This window comes from Salmo trutta, chromosome 8 (assembly GCF_901001165.1).
Source record: "Salmo trutta chromosome 8, fSalTru1.1, whole genome shotgun sequence".
NCBI classification, from domain to species: domain Eukaryota; kingdom Metazoa; phylum Chordata; class Actinopteri; order Salmoniformes; family Salmonidae; genus Salmo; species Salmo trutta.
In genome coordinates, this window is record NC_042964.1 from 1,807,516 (window position 1) to 1,824,566 (window position 17,051).

General features: G+C 42.5%; 1 protein-coding gene across 1 annotated transcript in view; it reads left to right on the forward strand.

Moving 5' to 3' along the window:
• Window positions 1-16,290, forward strand: part of LOC115198038 (uncharacterized) — a 54,561-nt gene extending 38,271 nt beyond the window's left edge. Inside the window, exons 18-20 of the mRNA XM_029759703.1 lie at window positions 9,458-9,575; window positions 13,868-13,958; window positions 14,601-16,290. Of these exons, the coding sequence (XP_029615563.1) occupies window positions 9,458-9,575; window positions 13,868-13,958; window positions 14,601-14,675 (284 nt within the window). The 3' untranslated portion in view covers window positions 14,676-16,290. The remainder of the gene's footprint in view (window positions 1-9,457; window positions 9,576-13,867; window positions 13,959-14,600) is intronic.
• Window positions 16,291-17,051: the final 761 nt, after the last annotated feature.

A 17,051-nucleotide genomic window follows, 5' to 3' on the forward strand; every position in this document is an offset into this window, starting at 1 on the left:
AGGTGTGATATTAATAGACTCTCTCTCTCCTCAGGTGTGATATTAATAGACTCTCTCTCCTCAGGTGTGATATTAATAGACTCCCCCCTCAGGTGTGATATTAATAGACTCTCTCTCTCCTCAGGTGTGATATTAATAGACTCTCTCTCCTCAGGTGTGATATTAATAGACTCTCTCTCCTCAGGTGTGATATTAATAGACTCTCTCCTCAGGTGTGATATTAATAGACTCTTTCTCCTCAGGTGTGATATTAATAGACTCTCTCTCCTCAGGTGTGATATTAATAGACTCTCTCTCCTCAGGTGTGATATTAATAGACTCTCTCTCCTCAGGTGTGATATTAATAGACTCTCTCTCTCCTCAGGTGTGATATTAATAGACTCTCTCTCCTCAGGTGTGATATTAATAGACTCTCTCTCCTCAGGTGTGATATTAATAGACTCTCTCTCCTCAGGTGTGATATTAATAGACTCTCTATCCTCAGGTGTGATATTAATAGACTCTCTCTCCTCAGGTGTGATATTAATAGACTCTCTCTCTCAGGTGTGAATAATAGACTCTCTCTCCTCAGGGGTGATATTAATAGACTCTCTCTCCTCAGGTGTGATATTAATAGTCTCTCTCTCCTCAGGTGTGATATTAATAGACTCTCTCTCCTCAGGTGTGATATTAATAGACTCTCTCTCTCTCAGGTGTGATATTAATATAGACTCTCTCTCCTCAGGTGTGATATTAATAGACTCTATCTCCTCATGTGATATTAATAGACTCTCTCCTCAGGTGTGATATTAATAGACTCTCTCTCCTCAGGTGTGATATTAATAGACTCTCTCTACTCAGGTGTGATATTAATAGACTCTCTCTCCTCAGGTGTGATATTAATAGACTCTCTCCTCAGGGTGTGATATAATAGACTCTCTCTCCTCAGGTGTGATATTAATAGACTCTCTCTCCTCAGGTGTGATATTAATAGACTCTCTCCTCAGGTGTGATATTAATAGTCTCTCTTCCTCAGGTGTGATATTAATAGACTCTCTCTCTCCTCAGGTGTGATATAATGACTCTCTTCCTCAGGTGTGATAATAGTCTCTCTCCTCAGGTGTGATATAATAGACTCTCTCTCCTCAGGTGTGATATTAATAGACTCTCTCTCAGGTGTGATATTAATAGACTCCTCTCCTCAGGTGTGATATTAATAGACTCTCTCTCAGGTGTGATATTAATAGACTCTCTCTCTCCTCAGGTGTGATATTAATAGACTCTCTCCTCAGGTGTGATATTAATAGACTCTCTCCTCAGGTGTGATATTAATAGACTCTCTCTACTCAGGTGTGATATTAATAGACTCTCTCTCCTCAGGTGTGATATTAATAGACTCTCCTCAGGTGTGATATTAATAGACTCTCTCTCCTCAGGTGTGATATTAATAGACTCTCTCTCCTCAGGTGTGATATTAATAGACTCTCTCTCCTCAGGTGTGATATTAATAGTCTCTCTCTCCTCAGGTGTGATATTAATAGACTCTCTCTCTCAGGTGTGATATTAATAGACTCTCTCTCCTCAGGTGTGATATTAATAGTCTCTCTCCTCAGGTGTGATATTAATAGACTCTCTCTCTCCTCAGGTGTGATATTAATAGACTCTCTCTCCTCAGGTGTGATATTAATAGACTCTCTCTCTCCTCAGGTGTGATATTAATAGACTCTCTCTCCTCAGGTGTGATATTAATAGACTCTCTCTCCTCAGGTGTGATATTAATAGACTCTCTCTCCTCAGGTGTGATATTAATAGACTCTCTCTCCTCAGGTGTGATATTAATAGACTCTCTCTCCTCAGGTGTGATATTAATAGACTCTCTCTACTCAGGTGTGATATTAATAGACTCTCTCTACTCAGGTGTGATATTAATAGACTCTCTCCTCAGGTGTGATATTAATAGACTCTCTCCTCAGGTGTGATATTAATAGACTCTCTCTCCTCAGGTGTGATATTAATAGACTCTCTCTCCTCAGGTGTGATATTAATAGTCTCTCTCCTCAGGTGTGATATTAATAGACTCTCTCTCCTCAGGTGTGATATTAATAGACTCTCTCTCCTCAGGTGTGATATTAATAGACTCTCTCTCATCAGGTGTGATATTAATAGACTCTCTCTCCTCAGGTGTGATATTAATAGACTCTCTCCTCAGGTGTGATATTAATAGACTCTCTCTCCTCAGGTGTGATATTAATAGACTCTCTCCCTCAGGTGTGATATTAATAGACTCTCTCTCTCCTCAGGTGTGATATTAATAGACTCTCTCTCTCAGGTGTGATATTAATAGACTCTCTCTCCTCAGGTGTGATATTAATAGACTCTCTCTCCTCAGGTGTGATATTAATAGACTCTCTCTCTCAGGTGTGATATTAATAGACTCTCTCTCTCCTCAGGTGTGATTTAATAGACTCTCTTCCTCAGGTGTGATATTAATAGACTCTCTCTCTCAGGTGTGATATTAATAGACTCCCCTCAGGTGTGATATTAATAGACCTCTCTCCCTCAGGTGTGATATTAATAGACTCTCTCTCTAGGTGTGATATTAATAGACTCCCCCTCAGGTGTGATTTAATAGACTCTCTCTCTCTCAGGTGTGATATTAATAGACTCTCTTCCCAGGTGTGATATTAATAGACTCTCTCTCCTCAGGTGTGATATTAATAGACTCTCTCTCCTCAGGTGTGATATAATCTCTCTCTCCAGGTGTGATATTAATAGACTCTCTCCTCAGGTGTGATATTAATAGACTTCTCCTCAGGTGTGATATAATAGACTCTCTCTCCTCAGGTGTGAATTAATAGACTCTCTCTCCTCAGGTGTGATATTAATAGACTCTCTTCCTCAGGTGTGATATTAATAGACTCTCTCTCAGTGTGATATTAATAGACTCTCTCCTCAGGTGTGATATTAATAGACTCTCTCTCTCCTCAGGTGTGATATTAATAGACTCTCTCCTCAGGTGTGATATTAATAGACTCTCTCTCCTCAGGTGTGATATTAATAGACTCCCCCCTCAGGTGTGATATTAATAGACTCTCTCTCTCCTCAGGTGTGATATTAATAGACTCTCTCTCCTCAGGTGTGATATTAATAGACTCTCTCTCCTCAGGTGTGATATTAATAGACTCTCTCTCCTCAGGTGTGATATTAATAGATCTCTCCTCAGGTGTGATATTAATAGACTCTCTCCTCAGGTGTGATATTAATAGTCTCTCTCCTCAGGTGTGATAATAGACTCTCTCTCCTCAGGTGTGATATTAATAGACTCTCTCTCAGGTGTGATATTAATAGTCTCTCTCTCCTCAGGTGTGATATTAATAGACTCTCTCTCCTCAGGTGTGATTAATAGATCTCTCCCCTCAGGTGTGATATTAATAGACTCTCTCTCCTCAGGTGTGATATTAATAGACTCTCTCTCCTCAGGTGTGATTAATAGACTCTCTCTCCTCAGGTGTGATATTAATAGACTCTCTCTCCTCAGGTGTGTATTAATAGACTCTCTTCCTCAGGTGTGATATTAAGACTCTCTCTCTCAGGTGTGATATTAATAGAGTCTCTCTCCTCAGGTGTGTTATAATAGACTCTCTCTCTCAGGTGTGATATTAATAGACTCTCTCTCCTCAGGTGTGATATTAATAGACTCTCTCTCCTCAGGTGTGATATTAATAGACTCTCTCTCCTCAGGTGTGATATTAATAGACTCTCTCTCCTCAGGTGTGATATTAATAGACCTCTCTCCTCAGGTGTGATATAATAGACTCCTCTCTCCTCAGGTGTGATATTAATAGACTCTCTCTCTCAGGTGTGATATTAATTAGACTCTCTCCTCAGGTGTGATATTTAATAGACCTCTCTCTCCTAGGTGTGATATAATAGACTCTCTCTCCCTCAGGTGTGATATTAATAGACTCTCTCCTCAGGTGTGATATTAATAGACTCTCTCTCTCCTCAGGTGTGATATTAATAGACTCTCTCTCCTCAGGTGTGATATTAATAGACTCTCTCTCCTCAGGTGTGGAATTAATAGACCTCTCTCTCCTCAGGTGTGATATTAATAGACTCTCTCTCCTCAGGTGTGTATTAATAGACTCTCTCCTCAGGTGTGATATTAATAGACTCTCTCTCTCAGGTGTGATATTAATAGACTCTCCTCAGGTGTGATATTAATAGACTTCTCTCTCAGGTGTGATATTAATAGACTCTCTCCTCAGGTGTGATATTAATAGACTCTCTCTCCTCAGGTGTGATATTAATAGACTCTCTCTCAGGTGTGATATTAATAGTCTCTCTCTCCTCAGGTGTGATATTAATAGACTCTCTCTCCTCAGGTGTGATTTAATAGACTCTCTCTCAGGTGTGATATTAATAGACTCTCTCTCCTCAGGTGTGATATTAATAGACTCTCTCTCTCCTCAGGTGTGATATTAATAGACTCTCTCTCCTCAGGTGTGATATTAATAGACTCTCTCTCCTCAGGTGTGATATTAATAGACTCTCTCCTCAGGTGTGATATTAATAGACTCTCTCTCCTCAGGTGTGATATATAGACTCTCTCCTCAGGTGTGATATTAATAGACTCTCTCCTCAGGTGTGATATTAATAGACTCTCTCTCAGGTGTGATATTAATAGACTCTCTCTCTCAGGTGTGATATTAATAGACTCCTCAGGTGTGATATTAATAGACTCTCTCTCCTCAGGTGTGATATTAATAGTCTCTCTCTCCTCAGGTGTGATATTAATAGACTCTCTCCTCAGGTGTGATATTAATAGACTCTCTCCTCAGGTGTGATATTAATAGACTCTCTCCTCAGGTGTGATATTAATAGACTCTCTCTCCTCAGGTGTGATATTAATAGACTCTCTCTCCTCAGGTGTGATATTAATAGACTCTCTCCTCAGGTGTGATATTAATAGACTCTCTCTCCTCAGGTGTGATATTAATAGATCTCTCCTCAGGTGTGATATTAATAGACTCTCTCCTCAGGTGTGATATTAATAGACTCTCTCTCTCCTCAGGTGTGATATTAATAGACTCTCTCTCCTCAGGTGTGATATTAATAGACTCTCTCTCCTCAGGTGTGATATTAATAGACTCTCTCTCCTCAGGTGTGATATTAATAGACTCTCTCTCCTCAGGTGTGATATTAATAGACTCTCTCTCCTCAGGTGTGATATTAATAGACTCTCTCTCCTCAGGTGTGATATTAATAGACTCTCTCTCCTCAGGTGTGATATTAATAGTCTCTCTCTCCTCAGGTGTGATATTAATAGTCTCTCTCTCTCAGGTGTGATATTAATAGACTCTCTCCTCAGGTGTGATATTAATAGACTCTCTCCTCAGGTGTGATATTAATAGACTCTCTCTCCTCAGGTGTGATATTAATAGACTCTCTCTCCTCAGGTGTGATATTAATAGACTCTCTCTCCTCAGGTGTGATATTAATAGTCTCTCTCTCCTCAGGTGTGATATTAATAGACTCTCTCCTCAGGTGTGATATTAATAGACTCTCTCTCCTCAGGTGTGATATTAATAGACTCTCTCTCCTCAGGTGTGATATTAATAGACTCTCTCTCCTCAGGTGTGATATTAATAGACTCTCTCTCCTCAGGTGTGATATTAATAGTCTCTCTCTCCTCAGGTGTGATATTAATAGACTCTCTCTCCTCAGGTGTGATATTAATAGACTCTCTCCTCAGGTGTGATATTAATAGACTCTCTCCTCAGGTGTGATATTAATAGACTCTCTCCTCAGGTGTGATATTAATAGACTCTCTCTCCTCAGGTGTGATATAATAGACTCTCTCTCCTCAGGTGTGATATTAATAGACTCTCTCTCCTCAGGTGTGATATTAATAGACTCTCTCCTCAGGTGTGATATTAATAGACTCTCTCCTCAGGTGTGATATTAATAGACTCTCTCTCCTCAGGTGTGATATTAATAGACTCTCTCTCCTCAGGTGTGATATTAATAGACTCTCTCTCCTCAGGTGTGATATTAATAGACTCTCTCCTCAGGTGTGATATTAATAGTCTCTCTCTCCTCAGGTGTGATATTAATAGACTCTCTCTCCTCAGGTGTGATATTAATAGACTCTCTCCTCAGGTGTGATATTAATAGACTCTCTCTCCTCAGGTGTGATATTAATAGACTCTCTCTCCTCAGGTGTGATATTAATAGACTCTCTCTCTCCTCAGGTGTGATATTAATAGACTCTCTCTCCTCAGGTGTGATTAATAGACTCTCTCTCCTCAGGTGTGATATTAATAGACTCTCTCTCCTCAGGTGTGATATTAATAGACTCTCTCCTCAGGTGTGATATTAATAGACTCTCTCCTCAGGTGTGATATTAATAGACTCTCTCTCCTCAGGTGTGATATTAATAGACTCTCTCTCCTCAGGTGTATTAATAGACTCTCCTCAGGTGTGATATAATAGACTCTCTCTCTCAGGTGTGATAAATAGTCTCTCTCTCCTCAGGTGTAATATTAATAGACTCTCTCTCCTCAGGTGTGATATTAATAGACTCTCTCTCCTCAGGTGTGATATTAATAGACTCTCTCTCCTCAGGTGTGATATTAATAGACTCTCTCTCTCCTCAGGTGTGATATTAATAGACTCTCTCTCCTCAGGTGTGATATTAATAGACTCTCTCTCCTCAGGTGTGATATTAATAGACTCTCTCTCCTCAGGTGTGATATTAATAGACTCTCTCTCTCCTCAGGTGTGATATTAATAGACTCTCTCCTCAGGTGTGATATTAATAGACTCTCTCTCCTCAGGTGTGATATTAATAGACTCTCTCTCTCCTCAGGTGTGATATTAATAGACTCTCTCTCCTCAGGTGTGATATTAATAGACTCTCTCCTCAGGTGTGATATTAATAGACTCTCTCTCCTCAGGTGTGATATTAATAGACTCTCTCTCTCCTCAGGTGTGATATTAATAGTCTCTCTCTCCTCAGGTGTGATATTAATAGACTCTCTCTCTCCTCAGGTGTGATATTAATAGACTCTCTCCTCAGGTGTGATATTAATAGACTCTCTCTCCTCAGGTGTGATATTAATAGGCTCTCTCTCCTCAGGTGTGATATTAATAGACTCTCTCTACTCAGGTGTGATATTAATAGACTCTCTCTCCTCAGGTGTGATATTAATAGCTCTCTCTTCCTCAGGTGTGATATTAATAGACTCTCTCCTCAGGTGTGATAATATATAGACTCTCTCCTCAGGTGTGATATTAATAGACTCTCTCCTCAGGTGTGATATTAATAGACTCTCTCTCCTCAGGTGTGATATTAATAGACTCTCTTCTCAGGGTGATATTAATAGGACTCTCTCTCTCTCAGGTGTGATCTTATAGACTCTCTCTCCTCAGGTGTGATATTATAGACTCTCTCTCCTCAGGTGTGATATTATAGACTCTCTCTCCTCAGGTGTGATATTAATAGACTTATCTCCTCAGGTGTGATATTAATAGACCTCTCTCTCCTCAGGTGTGCTATTAATAGACTCTCTCTCCTCAGGTGTGATATTAATAGACTCTCCTCTCCTCAGGTGTGATATAATAGACTCTCTCTCCTCAGGTTGTGTATTAATCGGACTCTCTCTCTCCTCAGGTGTGATATAATAGAATCTCTTCTCTCCTCAGGTGATATTAATAGACTCTCTCTCTCCTCAGGTGTGATATTAATAGACTCTCTCTCCTCAGGTGTGATATTAATAGACTCTCTCTCTCAGGTGTTATATTAATAGACTCTCTCTCTCAGGTGTGATATTAATAGACTCTCTCTCCTCAGGTGTGATATTAATAGACTCTCTCCTCCCAGGTGTGATATTAATAGACTCTCTCTCCTCAGGTGTGATATTAATAGACTCTCTTCCTCAGGTGTGATATTAATAGACTCTCTTCCTCAGGTGTGATATTAATAGACTCTCTCTCTCAGGGTGATATTAATAGACTCTCTCCTCAGGTGTGATATTAATAGACTCTCTCTCCTCAGGTGTGATATTAATAGACTCTCTCCTCAGGTGTGATATTAATAGACTCTCTCTCCTCAGTTGTGATATTAATAGTCTCTCTCTCCTCAGGTGTGATATTAATAGACTCTCTCCTCAGGTGTGATATTAATAGACTCTCTCTCCTCAGGTGTGATATTAATAGACTCTCTCTCCTCAGCTGTGATATTAATAGACTCTCTCTCCTCAGGTGTGATATTAATAGACTCTCTCTCCTCAGGTGTGATATTAATAGACTCTCTCTCCTCAGGTGTGATATTAATAGACTCTCTCTCCTCAGGTGTGATATTAATAGTCTCTCTCCTCAGCTGTGATATTAATAGACTCTCTCTCCTCAGGTGTGATTAATAGACTCTCTCTCCTCAGGTGTGATTAATAGTCTCTCTCTCAGGTGTGATATTAATAGACTCTCTCTCCTCAGGTGTGATATTAATAGACTCTCTCTCCTCAGGTGTGATATTAATAGACTCTCTCTCCTCAGGTGTGATATTAATAGACTCTCTCTCCTCAGGTGTGATATTAATAGACTCTCTCTCCTCAGGTGTGATATTAATAGACTCTCTCTCCTCAGGTGTGATATTAATAGACTCTCTCTCCTCAGGTGTGATATTAATAGACTCTCTCTCTCCTCAGGTGTGATATTAATAGACTCTCTCTCTCCTCAGGTGTGATATTAATAGACTCTCTCTCCTCAGGTGTGATATTAATAGACTCTCTCCTCAGGTGTGATATTAATAGACTCTCTCTCCTCAGGTGTGATATTAATAGACTCTCTCTCCTCAGGTGTGATATTAATAGACTCTCTCTCCTCAGGTGTGATATTAATAGACTCTCTCTCCTCAGGTGTGATATTAATAGACTCTCTCTCCTCAGGTGTGATATTAATAGACTCTCTCCTCAGGTGTGATATTAATAGACTCTCTCTCCTCAGGTGTGATATTAATAGACTCTCTCTCCTCAGGTGTGATATTAATAGACTCTCTCTCCTCAGGTGTGATATTAATAGTCTCTCTCTCCTCAGCTGTGATATTAATAGACTCTCTCTCCTCAGGTGTGATATTAATAGACTCTCTCTCCTCAGGTGTGATATTAATAGACTCTCTCCTCAGGTGTGATATTAATAGACTCTCTCCTCAGGTGTGATATTAATAGACTCTCTCTACTCAGGTGTGATATTAATAGACTCTCTCCTCAGGTGTGATATTAATAGACTCTCTCTCTCCTCAGGTGTGATATTAATAGACTCTCTCTCTCCTCAGGTGTGATATTAATAGACTCTCTCTCCTCAGGTGTGATATTAATAGACTCTCTCCTCAGGTGTGATATTAATAGACTCTCTCCTCAGGTGTGATATTAATAGACTCTCTCCTCAGGTGTGATATTAATAGACTCTCTCTCCTCAGGTGTGATATCACGTCATCCCCTTTACTTCCCCTACCTGAAGAAACACCTGACTGAAACAGTGGTGGAGGAATATTTCCATCACCTCATACAGCCAGACACACATGATGCTGTCACACGGTAGGAATGGAGGGACGAGCATGGTATTAATGGAGAGGGGGGGTATGACCGTGGTATTAATGGAGAGGGGGGGGTATGACCGTGGTATTAATGGAGAGGGGGGGGATGACCGTGGTATTAATGGAGAGGGGGGGGTATGACCATGGTATTAATGGAGAGGGGGGGTATGACCGTGGTATTAATGGAGAGGGGGGGTATGACCATGGTATAAATGGAGAGGGGGGTATGACCATGGTATTAATGGAGAGGGGGGGTATGACCATGGTATTAATGGAGAGGGGGGGTATGACCGTGGTATTAATGGAGAGGGGGGGTATGACCATGGTATTAATGGAGAGGGGGGGTATGACCATGGTATTAATGGAGAGGGGGGGGGGGTATGACCATGGTATTAATGGAGAGGGGGGGGTATGACCATGGTATTAATGGAGGGGGGGTATGACCATGGTATTAATGGAGAGGGGGGGGTATGACCATGGTATTAATGGAGAGGGGGGGTATGACCATGGTATTAATGGAGGGGGGGGGGGTATGACCATGGTATTAATGGAGAGGGGGGGGTATGACCATGGTATTAATGGAGAGGGGGGGTATGACCATGGTATTAATGGAGAGGGGGGGGTATGACCATGGTATTAATGGAGAGGGGGGGGTATGACCATGGTATTAATGGAGAGGGGGGGGTATGACCATGGTATTAATGGAGAAGGGGGGTATGACCATGGTATTAATGGAGAAGGGGGGGTATGACCATGGTATTAATGGAGAGGGGGGGTATGACCATGGTATTAATGGAGAGGGGGGGTATGACCATGGTATTAATGGAGAGGGGGGGTATGACCATGGTATTAATGGAGAGGGGGGGTATGACCATGGTATTAATGGAGAGGGGGGGTATGAACAAGTGGTGTTGGAGGGCCAGTAGGAGGCACTCTTTGGCTTCTGGCTTGCTTCTGAAGCGAAGCAGGGTTGGTCCTGGTTGCTCCCTGGATGGGAGACCACATGCTGCTGGAAGTGGTGTTGGAGGGCCAGTAGGAGGTGCTCTTTCCTCTGGTCTAAAATATGCCCCGGGGCAGTGATTGGGGACATTGCCCTGCGTTGGGTTGCTGTCTTTTGGATGGGAAGTTAAACGGGTGTCCTGACTCTCTGTGGTCATTAAAGATCCCATGGTCCTTATCATTAGAGTAGGGGTGTTAACCCTGGTATCATAGAGTAGTGGTGTTAACCCTGGTATCATAGAGTAGGGGTGTTAACCCTGGTATCATAGAGTAGGGGTGTTAACCCTGGTATCATAGAGTAGGGGTGTTAACCCTGGTATCATAGAGTAGGGGTGTTAACCCTGGTATCATAGAGTAGTGGTGTTAACCCTGGTATCATAGAGTAGGGGTGTTAACCCTGGTATCATAGAGTAGGGGTGTTAACCCTGGTATCATAGAGTAGGGGTGTTAACCCTGGTATCATAGAGTAGGGGTGTTAACCCTGGTATCATAGAGTAGGGGTGTTAACCCTGGTATCATAGAGTAGGGGTGTTAACCCTGGTATCATAGAGTAGGGGTGTTAACCCTGGTATCATAGAGTAGGGGTGTTAACCCTGGTATCATAGAGTAGTGGTGTTAACCCTGGTATCATAGAGTAGGGGTGTTAACCCTGGTATCATAGAGTAGGGGTGTTAACCCTGGTATCATAGAGTAGGGGTGTTAACCCTGGTATCATAGAGTAGGGGTGTTAACCCTGGTATCATAGAGTAGGGGTGTTAAACCCTGGTATCATAGAGTAGGGGTGTTAACCCTGGTATCATAGAGTAGGGGTGTTAACCCTGGTATCATAGAGTAGGGGTGTTAACCCTGGTATCATAGAGTAGGGGTGTTAACCCTGGTATCATAGAGTAGTGGTGTTAACCCTGGTATCATAGAGTAGGGGTGTTAACCCTGGTATCATAGAGTAGGGGTGTTAACCCTGGTATCATTAGAGTAGGGGTGTTAACCCTGGTATCATAGAGTAGGGGTGTTAACCCTGGTATCATAGAGTAGGGGTGTTAACCCTGGTATCATAGAGTAGTGGTGTTAACCCTGGTATCATAGAGTAGTGGTGTTTAACCCTGGTATCATAGAGTAGGGGTGTTAACCCTGGTATCATAGAGTAGGGGTGTTAACCCTGGTATCATAGAGTAGTGGTGTTAACCCTGGTATCATAGAGTAGTGGTTGTTAACCCTGGTATCATAGAGTAGGGGTGTTAACCCTGGTATCATAGAGTAGGGGTGTTAACCCTGGTATCATAGAGTAGTGGTGTTAACCCTGGTATCATAGAGTAGTGGTGTTAACCCTGGTATCATAGAGTAGGGGTGTTAACCCTGGTATCATAGAGTAGTGGTGTTAACCCTGGTATCATAGAGTAGGGGTGTTAACCCTGGTATCATAGAGTAGGGGTGTTAACCCTGGTATCATAGAGTAGGGGTGTTAACCCTGGTATCATAGAGTAGGGGTGTTAACCCTGGTATCATAGAGTAGGGGTGTTAACCCTGGTATCATAGAGTAGGGGTGTTAACCCTGGTATCATAGAGTAGGGGTGTTAACCCTGGTATCATAGAGTAGTGGTGTTAACCTGGTATCATAGAGTAGGGGTGTAACCCTGGTATCATAGAGTAGGGGTGTTAACCCTGGTATCATAGAGTAGTGGTGTTAACCCTGGTATCATAGAGTAGTGGTGTTAACCCTGGTATCATAGAGTAGGGGTGTTAACCCTGGTATCATAGAGTAGGTGGTGTTAACCCTGGTATCATAGAGTAGTGGTGTTAACCCTGGTATCATAGAGTAGGGTGTTAACCCTGGTATCATAGAGTAGGGGTTGTTAACCCTGGTATCATAGAGTAGGGGTGTTAACCCTGGTATCATAGAGTAGGGGTGTTAACCCTGGTATCATAGAGTAGGGGTGTTAACCCTGGTATCATAGAGTAGTGGTGTTAACCCTGGTATCATAGAGTAGGGTGTTAACCTGTATCATAGAGTAGTGGGTGTTAACCCTGGTATCATAGAGTAGGGGTGTTAACCCTGGTATCATAGAGTAGTGGTGTTAACCCTGGTATCATAGAGTAGGGTGTTAACCCTGGTATCATAGAGTAGGGGTGTTAACCCTGGTATCATAGAGTAGGGGTGTTAACCCTGGTATCATAGAGTAGTGGTGTTAACCCTGGTATCATAGAGTAGGGGTGTTAACCCTGGTATCATAGAGTAGTGGTGTTAACCCTGGTATCATAGAGTAGGGGTGTTAACCCTGGTATCATAGAGTAGGGGTGTTAACCCTGGTATCATAGAGTAGGGGTGTTAACCCTGGTATCATAGAGTAGGGGTGTTAACCCTGGTATCATAGAGTAGGGGTGTTAACCCTGGTATCATAGAGTAGGGGTGTTAACCCTGGTATCATAGAGTAGGGGTGTTAACCCTGGTATCATAGAGTAGGGGTGTTAACCCTGGTATCATAGAGTAGTGGTGTTAACCCTGGTATCATAGAGTAGGGGTGTTAACCCTGGTATCATAGAGTAGGGGTGTTAACCCTGGTATCATAGAGTAGTGGTGTTAACCCTGGTATCATAGAGTAGGGGTGTTAACCCTGGTATCATAGAGTAGGGGTGTTAACCCTGGTATCATAGAGTAGGGGTGTTAACCCTGGTGTCCTGGTTAAATTCCCAATCTGGCCCTCATACCATCACAGTCACCTAATCATCCCCAGCTTCCAATTGGCTTGTTCATCCCCTCTCCCATGTAACTGTTCCCCAGGTCGTTGCTGTAAATGAGAATGTGTTCTCAGTCAACTTACCTGGTAAAATAACGGATAAATAAAATAAAATTAATAAAATTACTAGACTGGGGGTGGGTGACCGTGGTAATTTAACAGACAACAGATGTGTTTTAATGAGCCTCCACACCAAGGGATCAGTCAAGGGTGGAGGAGGAGGAGGACTGTAGGCCGGAGTCCCAAATGATTCCCTATCCCCTTGTATAGTGCACTACGACCCAATGGGTCCTTGTCAAACGTAGTGCACTATATAAGGAATAGGTTGCCTTTTGGGACTCGCCCTCTGTTTCCTCCAGCGTTTAACCACAGCTCCACGTCTGATAGTGATTATGCTAACAAGACCGTGTGTGTGTGTGTGTGTGTGCGTGCGTGTGTGTGTGTGTGTGCGTGTGCGTGTGTGCGTGTGTGCGTGTGTGTGCGTGTGCGTGTGTGTGCGCGTGTGTGTGTGTGTGTGTGTGTGCGCGCGTGCGTGTGTGTGTTCTTCTCTCCTCTCCTGTAGTTATGAGTTACCAGGGATTCATGCTCTCAACTTCGTCCTGCAAAGCTCTCTGGGAGGGGGTGGGGTGGCATCGATACGCTGTGACCCTCAGGTAACACACACACACACACACACCATGACCCCTCACCTCTTTTCCCTGTATCCCACAACCCCCCCTCCCTACTCCTTTCTCTCTTCTGTCCCTTTCCCCCCCTGTTCCTCTCACCTTCTACCCCTCACCCCTGACCTCTTAGGCCCACACTCCCCTCCCTCCCTCTCTCTCTCCCTCCCTCCCTCCCTCTCTCCCCCCCTCCCTCCCTCTCTCCCTCCATTCCTCCTCTTCTCTGTCGTACCCCAGGCAGTGGTGGCAGCAGCCCTGTAAAACCTTTTATTGGCCTACTGGAACTCAGTTACATCAAAGGGTTACACACACACACACACACACACACACACACACACACACACACACACACACACACACACACACATTCAGGCACAGACACGTGTTTTCAGTCTATCGGTAAAATAGCGAATTCTTAGTGAGATTTCTGCTAACACATTAACATAATTTAGCCCTGTAAGGCTTACAGTATAAAGGGTTTAAATCTCTCTCTCTGCCTCTCTCTCTCTCTCTCTCTCTCTCTCTCTCTCTCTCTCTCTCTCTCTCTCTCTCTCTCTCTCTCTCTCTCTCTCTGCCTCTCTCTCTCTCTCTCCTCTCCTCTCTCTCTCCTCTCTCTTCCTCTCTCTGCTTTAGGGTAAAGCCTATGGTCAGATGCTGCTGGACCTCAAACTGACCGGCTTACCAGACCTCAAGTCTCTGGTCGACTGAGACGGGGAGAGAGAGAGAAAGACAGACAGAGCGAGAGAGAGAGAGGAAAAATATATGAATAAATATAGAGATGTTTTGTTGGCCAATGGAGAATCCTCATGATATATCCTGCCTACACACATTGATTCAGGAGTGTTAGAAGAAGAGACGGCATTATCTCGGTGTGTGTGGAGGTATTCTCACTAACTGCATCTCAAATGAACCCTATTCCCTATATAGTGCACTACTTTTGACCATGGCCCCATAAAGAATACAGTAGGGTGCAGTTTGGGACTTATACATGATCAGTTTGTAAAGATAGGCACACAGTTTAATGATACAGAGCATTATCTTACTGTTGGGACTCAGATCAGTTTGTAAAGATAATGCTCTGTAGCATTAAACTATGTGCCTATCTTACTGCTGGGACTCAGATCAGTTTGTAAAGAAAATGCTCTATGTGCCTGTCTTACTGTGCATTTGGACAGACAAACACTAAACTGACAGGAAGAAAGATACTGATACTATATACCTTCTTACCACTTCCTGTTGAAGGAAGTTACTTTACCTTCTGGCCCACTTACCACTTCCTGTTGAAGGAGGATTCTGTACCTTCTGGGTCACATACCACTTCCTGTTGAAGGATGATTCTGTACCTTCTGGCCCACTTCCTGTTGAAGGAGGATTCTGTACCTTCTGGCCCACTTATCACTTCCTGTTGAAGGAGGATTCTGTACCTTCTGGCCCACTTACCACTTCCTGTTGAAGGAGGATTCTGTACCTTCTGGCCCACTTACCACTTCCTGTTGAAGGAGGATTCTGTACCTTCTGGCCCACTTGCTTCAACGTTGGACAGACAACATATTTCTAGATGGTACAAAGCGAGTGAAGATGTTCTGAAACAAAGTTTTAAAAAAAATGCTCCTTTGTTTTAGTTTCTTGTTTCAAAATATTCTTCCCAATGACTGAACACAACAAGCCGAGTTTTAAAGGACAACGTCTACCGTAGTCTAGACGCATCCCAAATGGCACCCTGTTCCCTACATAGTGCACTTATTTTGTCCAGAGCCCTATTTGGGGCTACATAGGGAATAAGGTGCCATTTGGGATTTAACCTATGTGTTTGTGTTTTTGTTAATAACCATATCCACAACCGCCTACCGGTGATAAAGTGAAAAACCAGAGGCCCACACCTGACCCAGACCCGCTAATTTAGAAAATGCCTCTTGGCTACAATCAGAGATGACGGAACGATTTTTTGACAGGTGGTGCAGGATTTAGTTTTACCTGATTATTTTGATATATTTCTGCTTTATAATTTCCGACGCTTTGTTAGGCTATTTGTTAGTCAACTTGTCTATAATTAGTTATATGCAGCTTCCCTTCTGTTTTAATAATTTACTGTAGAAGACTAAATTAACTTTTGCTCAACAGAATGATGTCATAAAGGGATAGAATGAATGCTTCAATCTACACTAAACTGAACAAAAATATAAATGTAAAATTGTGGTCCCATGTTTCATGAGCTGAAATAAAATATCCCTGAAATGTTCCATTCTCTTGAATGTTGGGCCTAAATTTGTTTACATCCTTGTTTGTGAACATTTCTCCTTTGCCAATAAAATCCATCCTCCTTCCAGGTGTGGCATATCAAGAAGCTGATTAAACAGCATGATCATCACACATGTGCATCTTGTGCTGGGGACACTAAAATATCACTCAAATGTACAGTTTGGACACAAAACAATGCCACAGATGTCTCAAGTTTTGAGGGAGTGTGCAATTGGCATGCTGACTGCAGGAACGTCCAACAGAGATGATGCCATAGAATGTAAAGTTAATTTCTCTACCATAAGCCGCCTCCAACGTCATTTTAGAAAAGTTGGCTGTATGTCCAAACGGCCTCACAACCGCAGACCATGTGTAAACCCAGAACCTCCACATCCGGGCTTTTTCACCTGCGAGGTCGTCTGAGACCAGCCACCCAGACAGCTGATGAAACAGGAGTATTTCTGTATGTAATAAAGTCCTTTTGTGGGGAAAAACAAATTCTGATTGGATGGGCCTGACTCCCCAGTGGGTGGGGCTTCATGTGAAATCCATAGATTAGGGCTTAAATAAAAAAATATTGTTGCATGTTGCGTTTTATATTTTTGTTCGGTATAGTTGACATCGGTAAAGTTCTCTGTCATCTTTGCTTCTTTCACGGAGCAAAGACCTTTTAAATTTGATTTTCAGTTCTGAATGTCCAAGTGACATCAGTTTGACCGGTTGTGAGGAAATAAAAAGCTGTGAAAACAATCCAACGTCTTTCTGATCAGATTTCAGTTCTGCTTGGATCCATATTTTATGTGGTCGAAATACTATCAGCTTTTTATGATGCTGATAAACACAGTA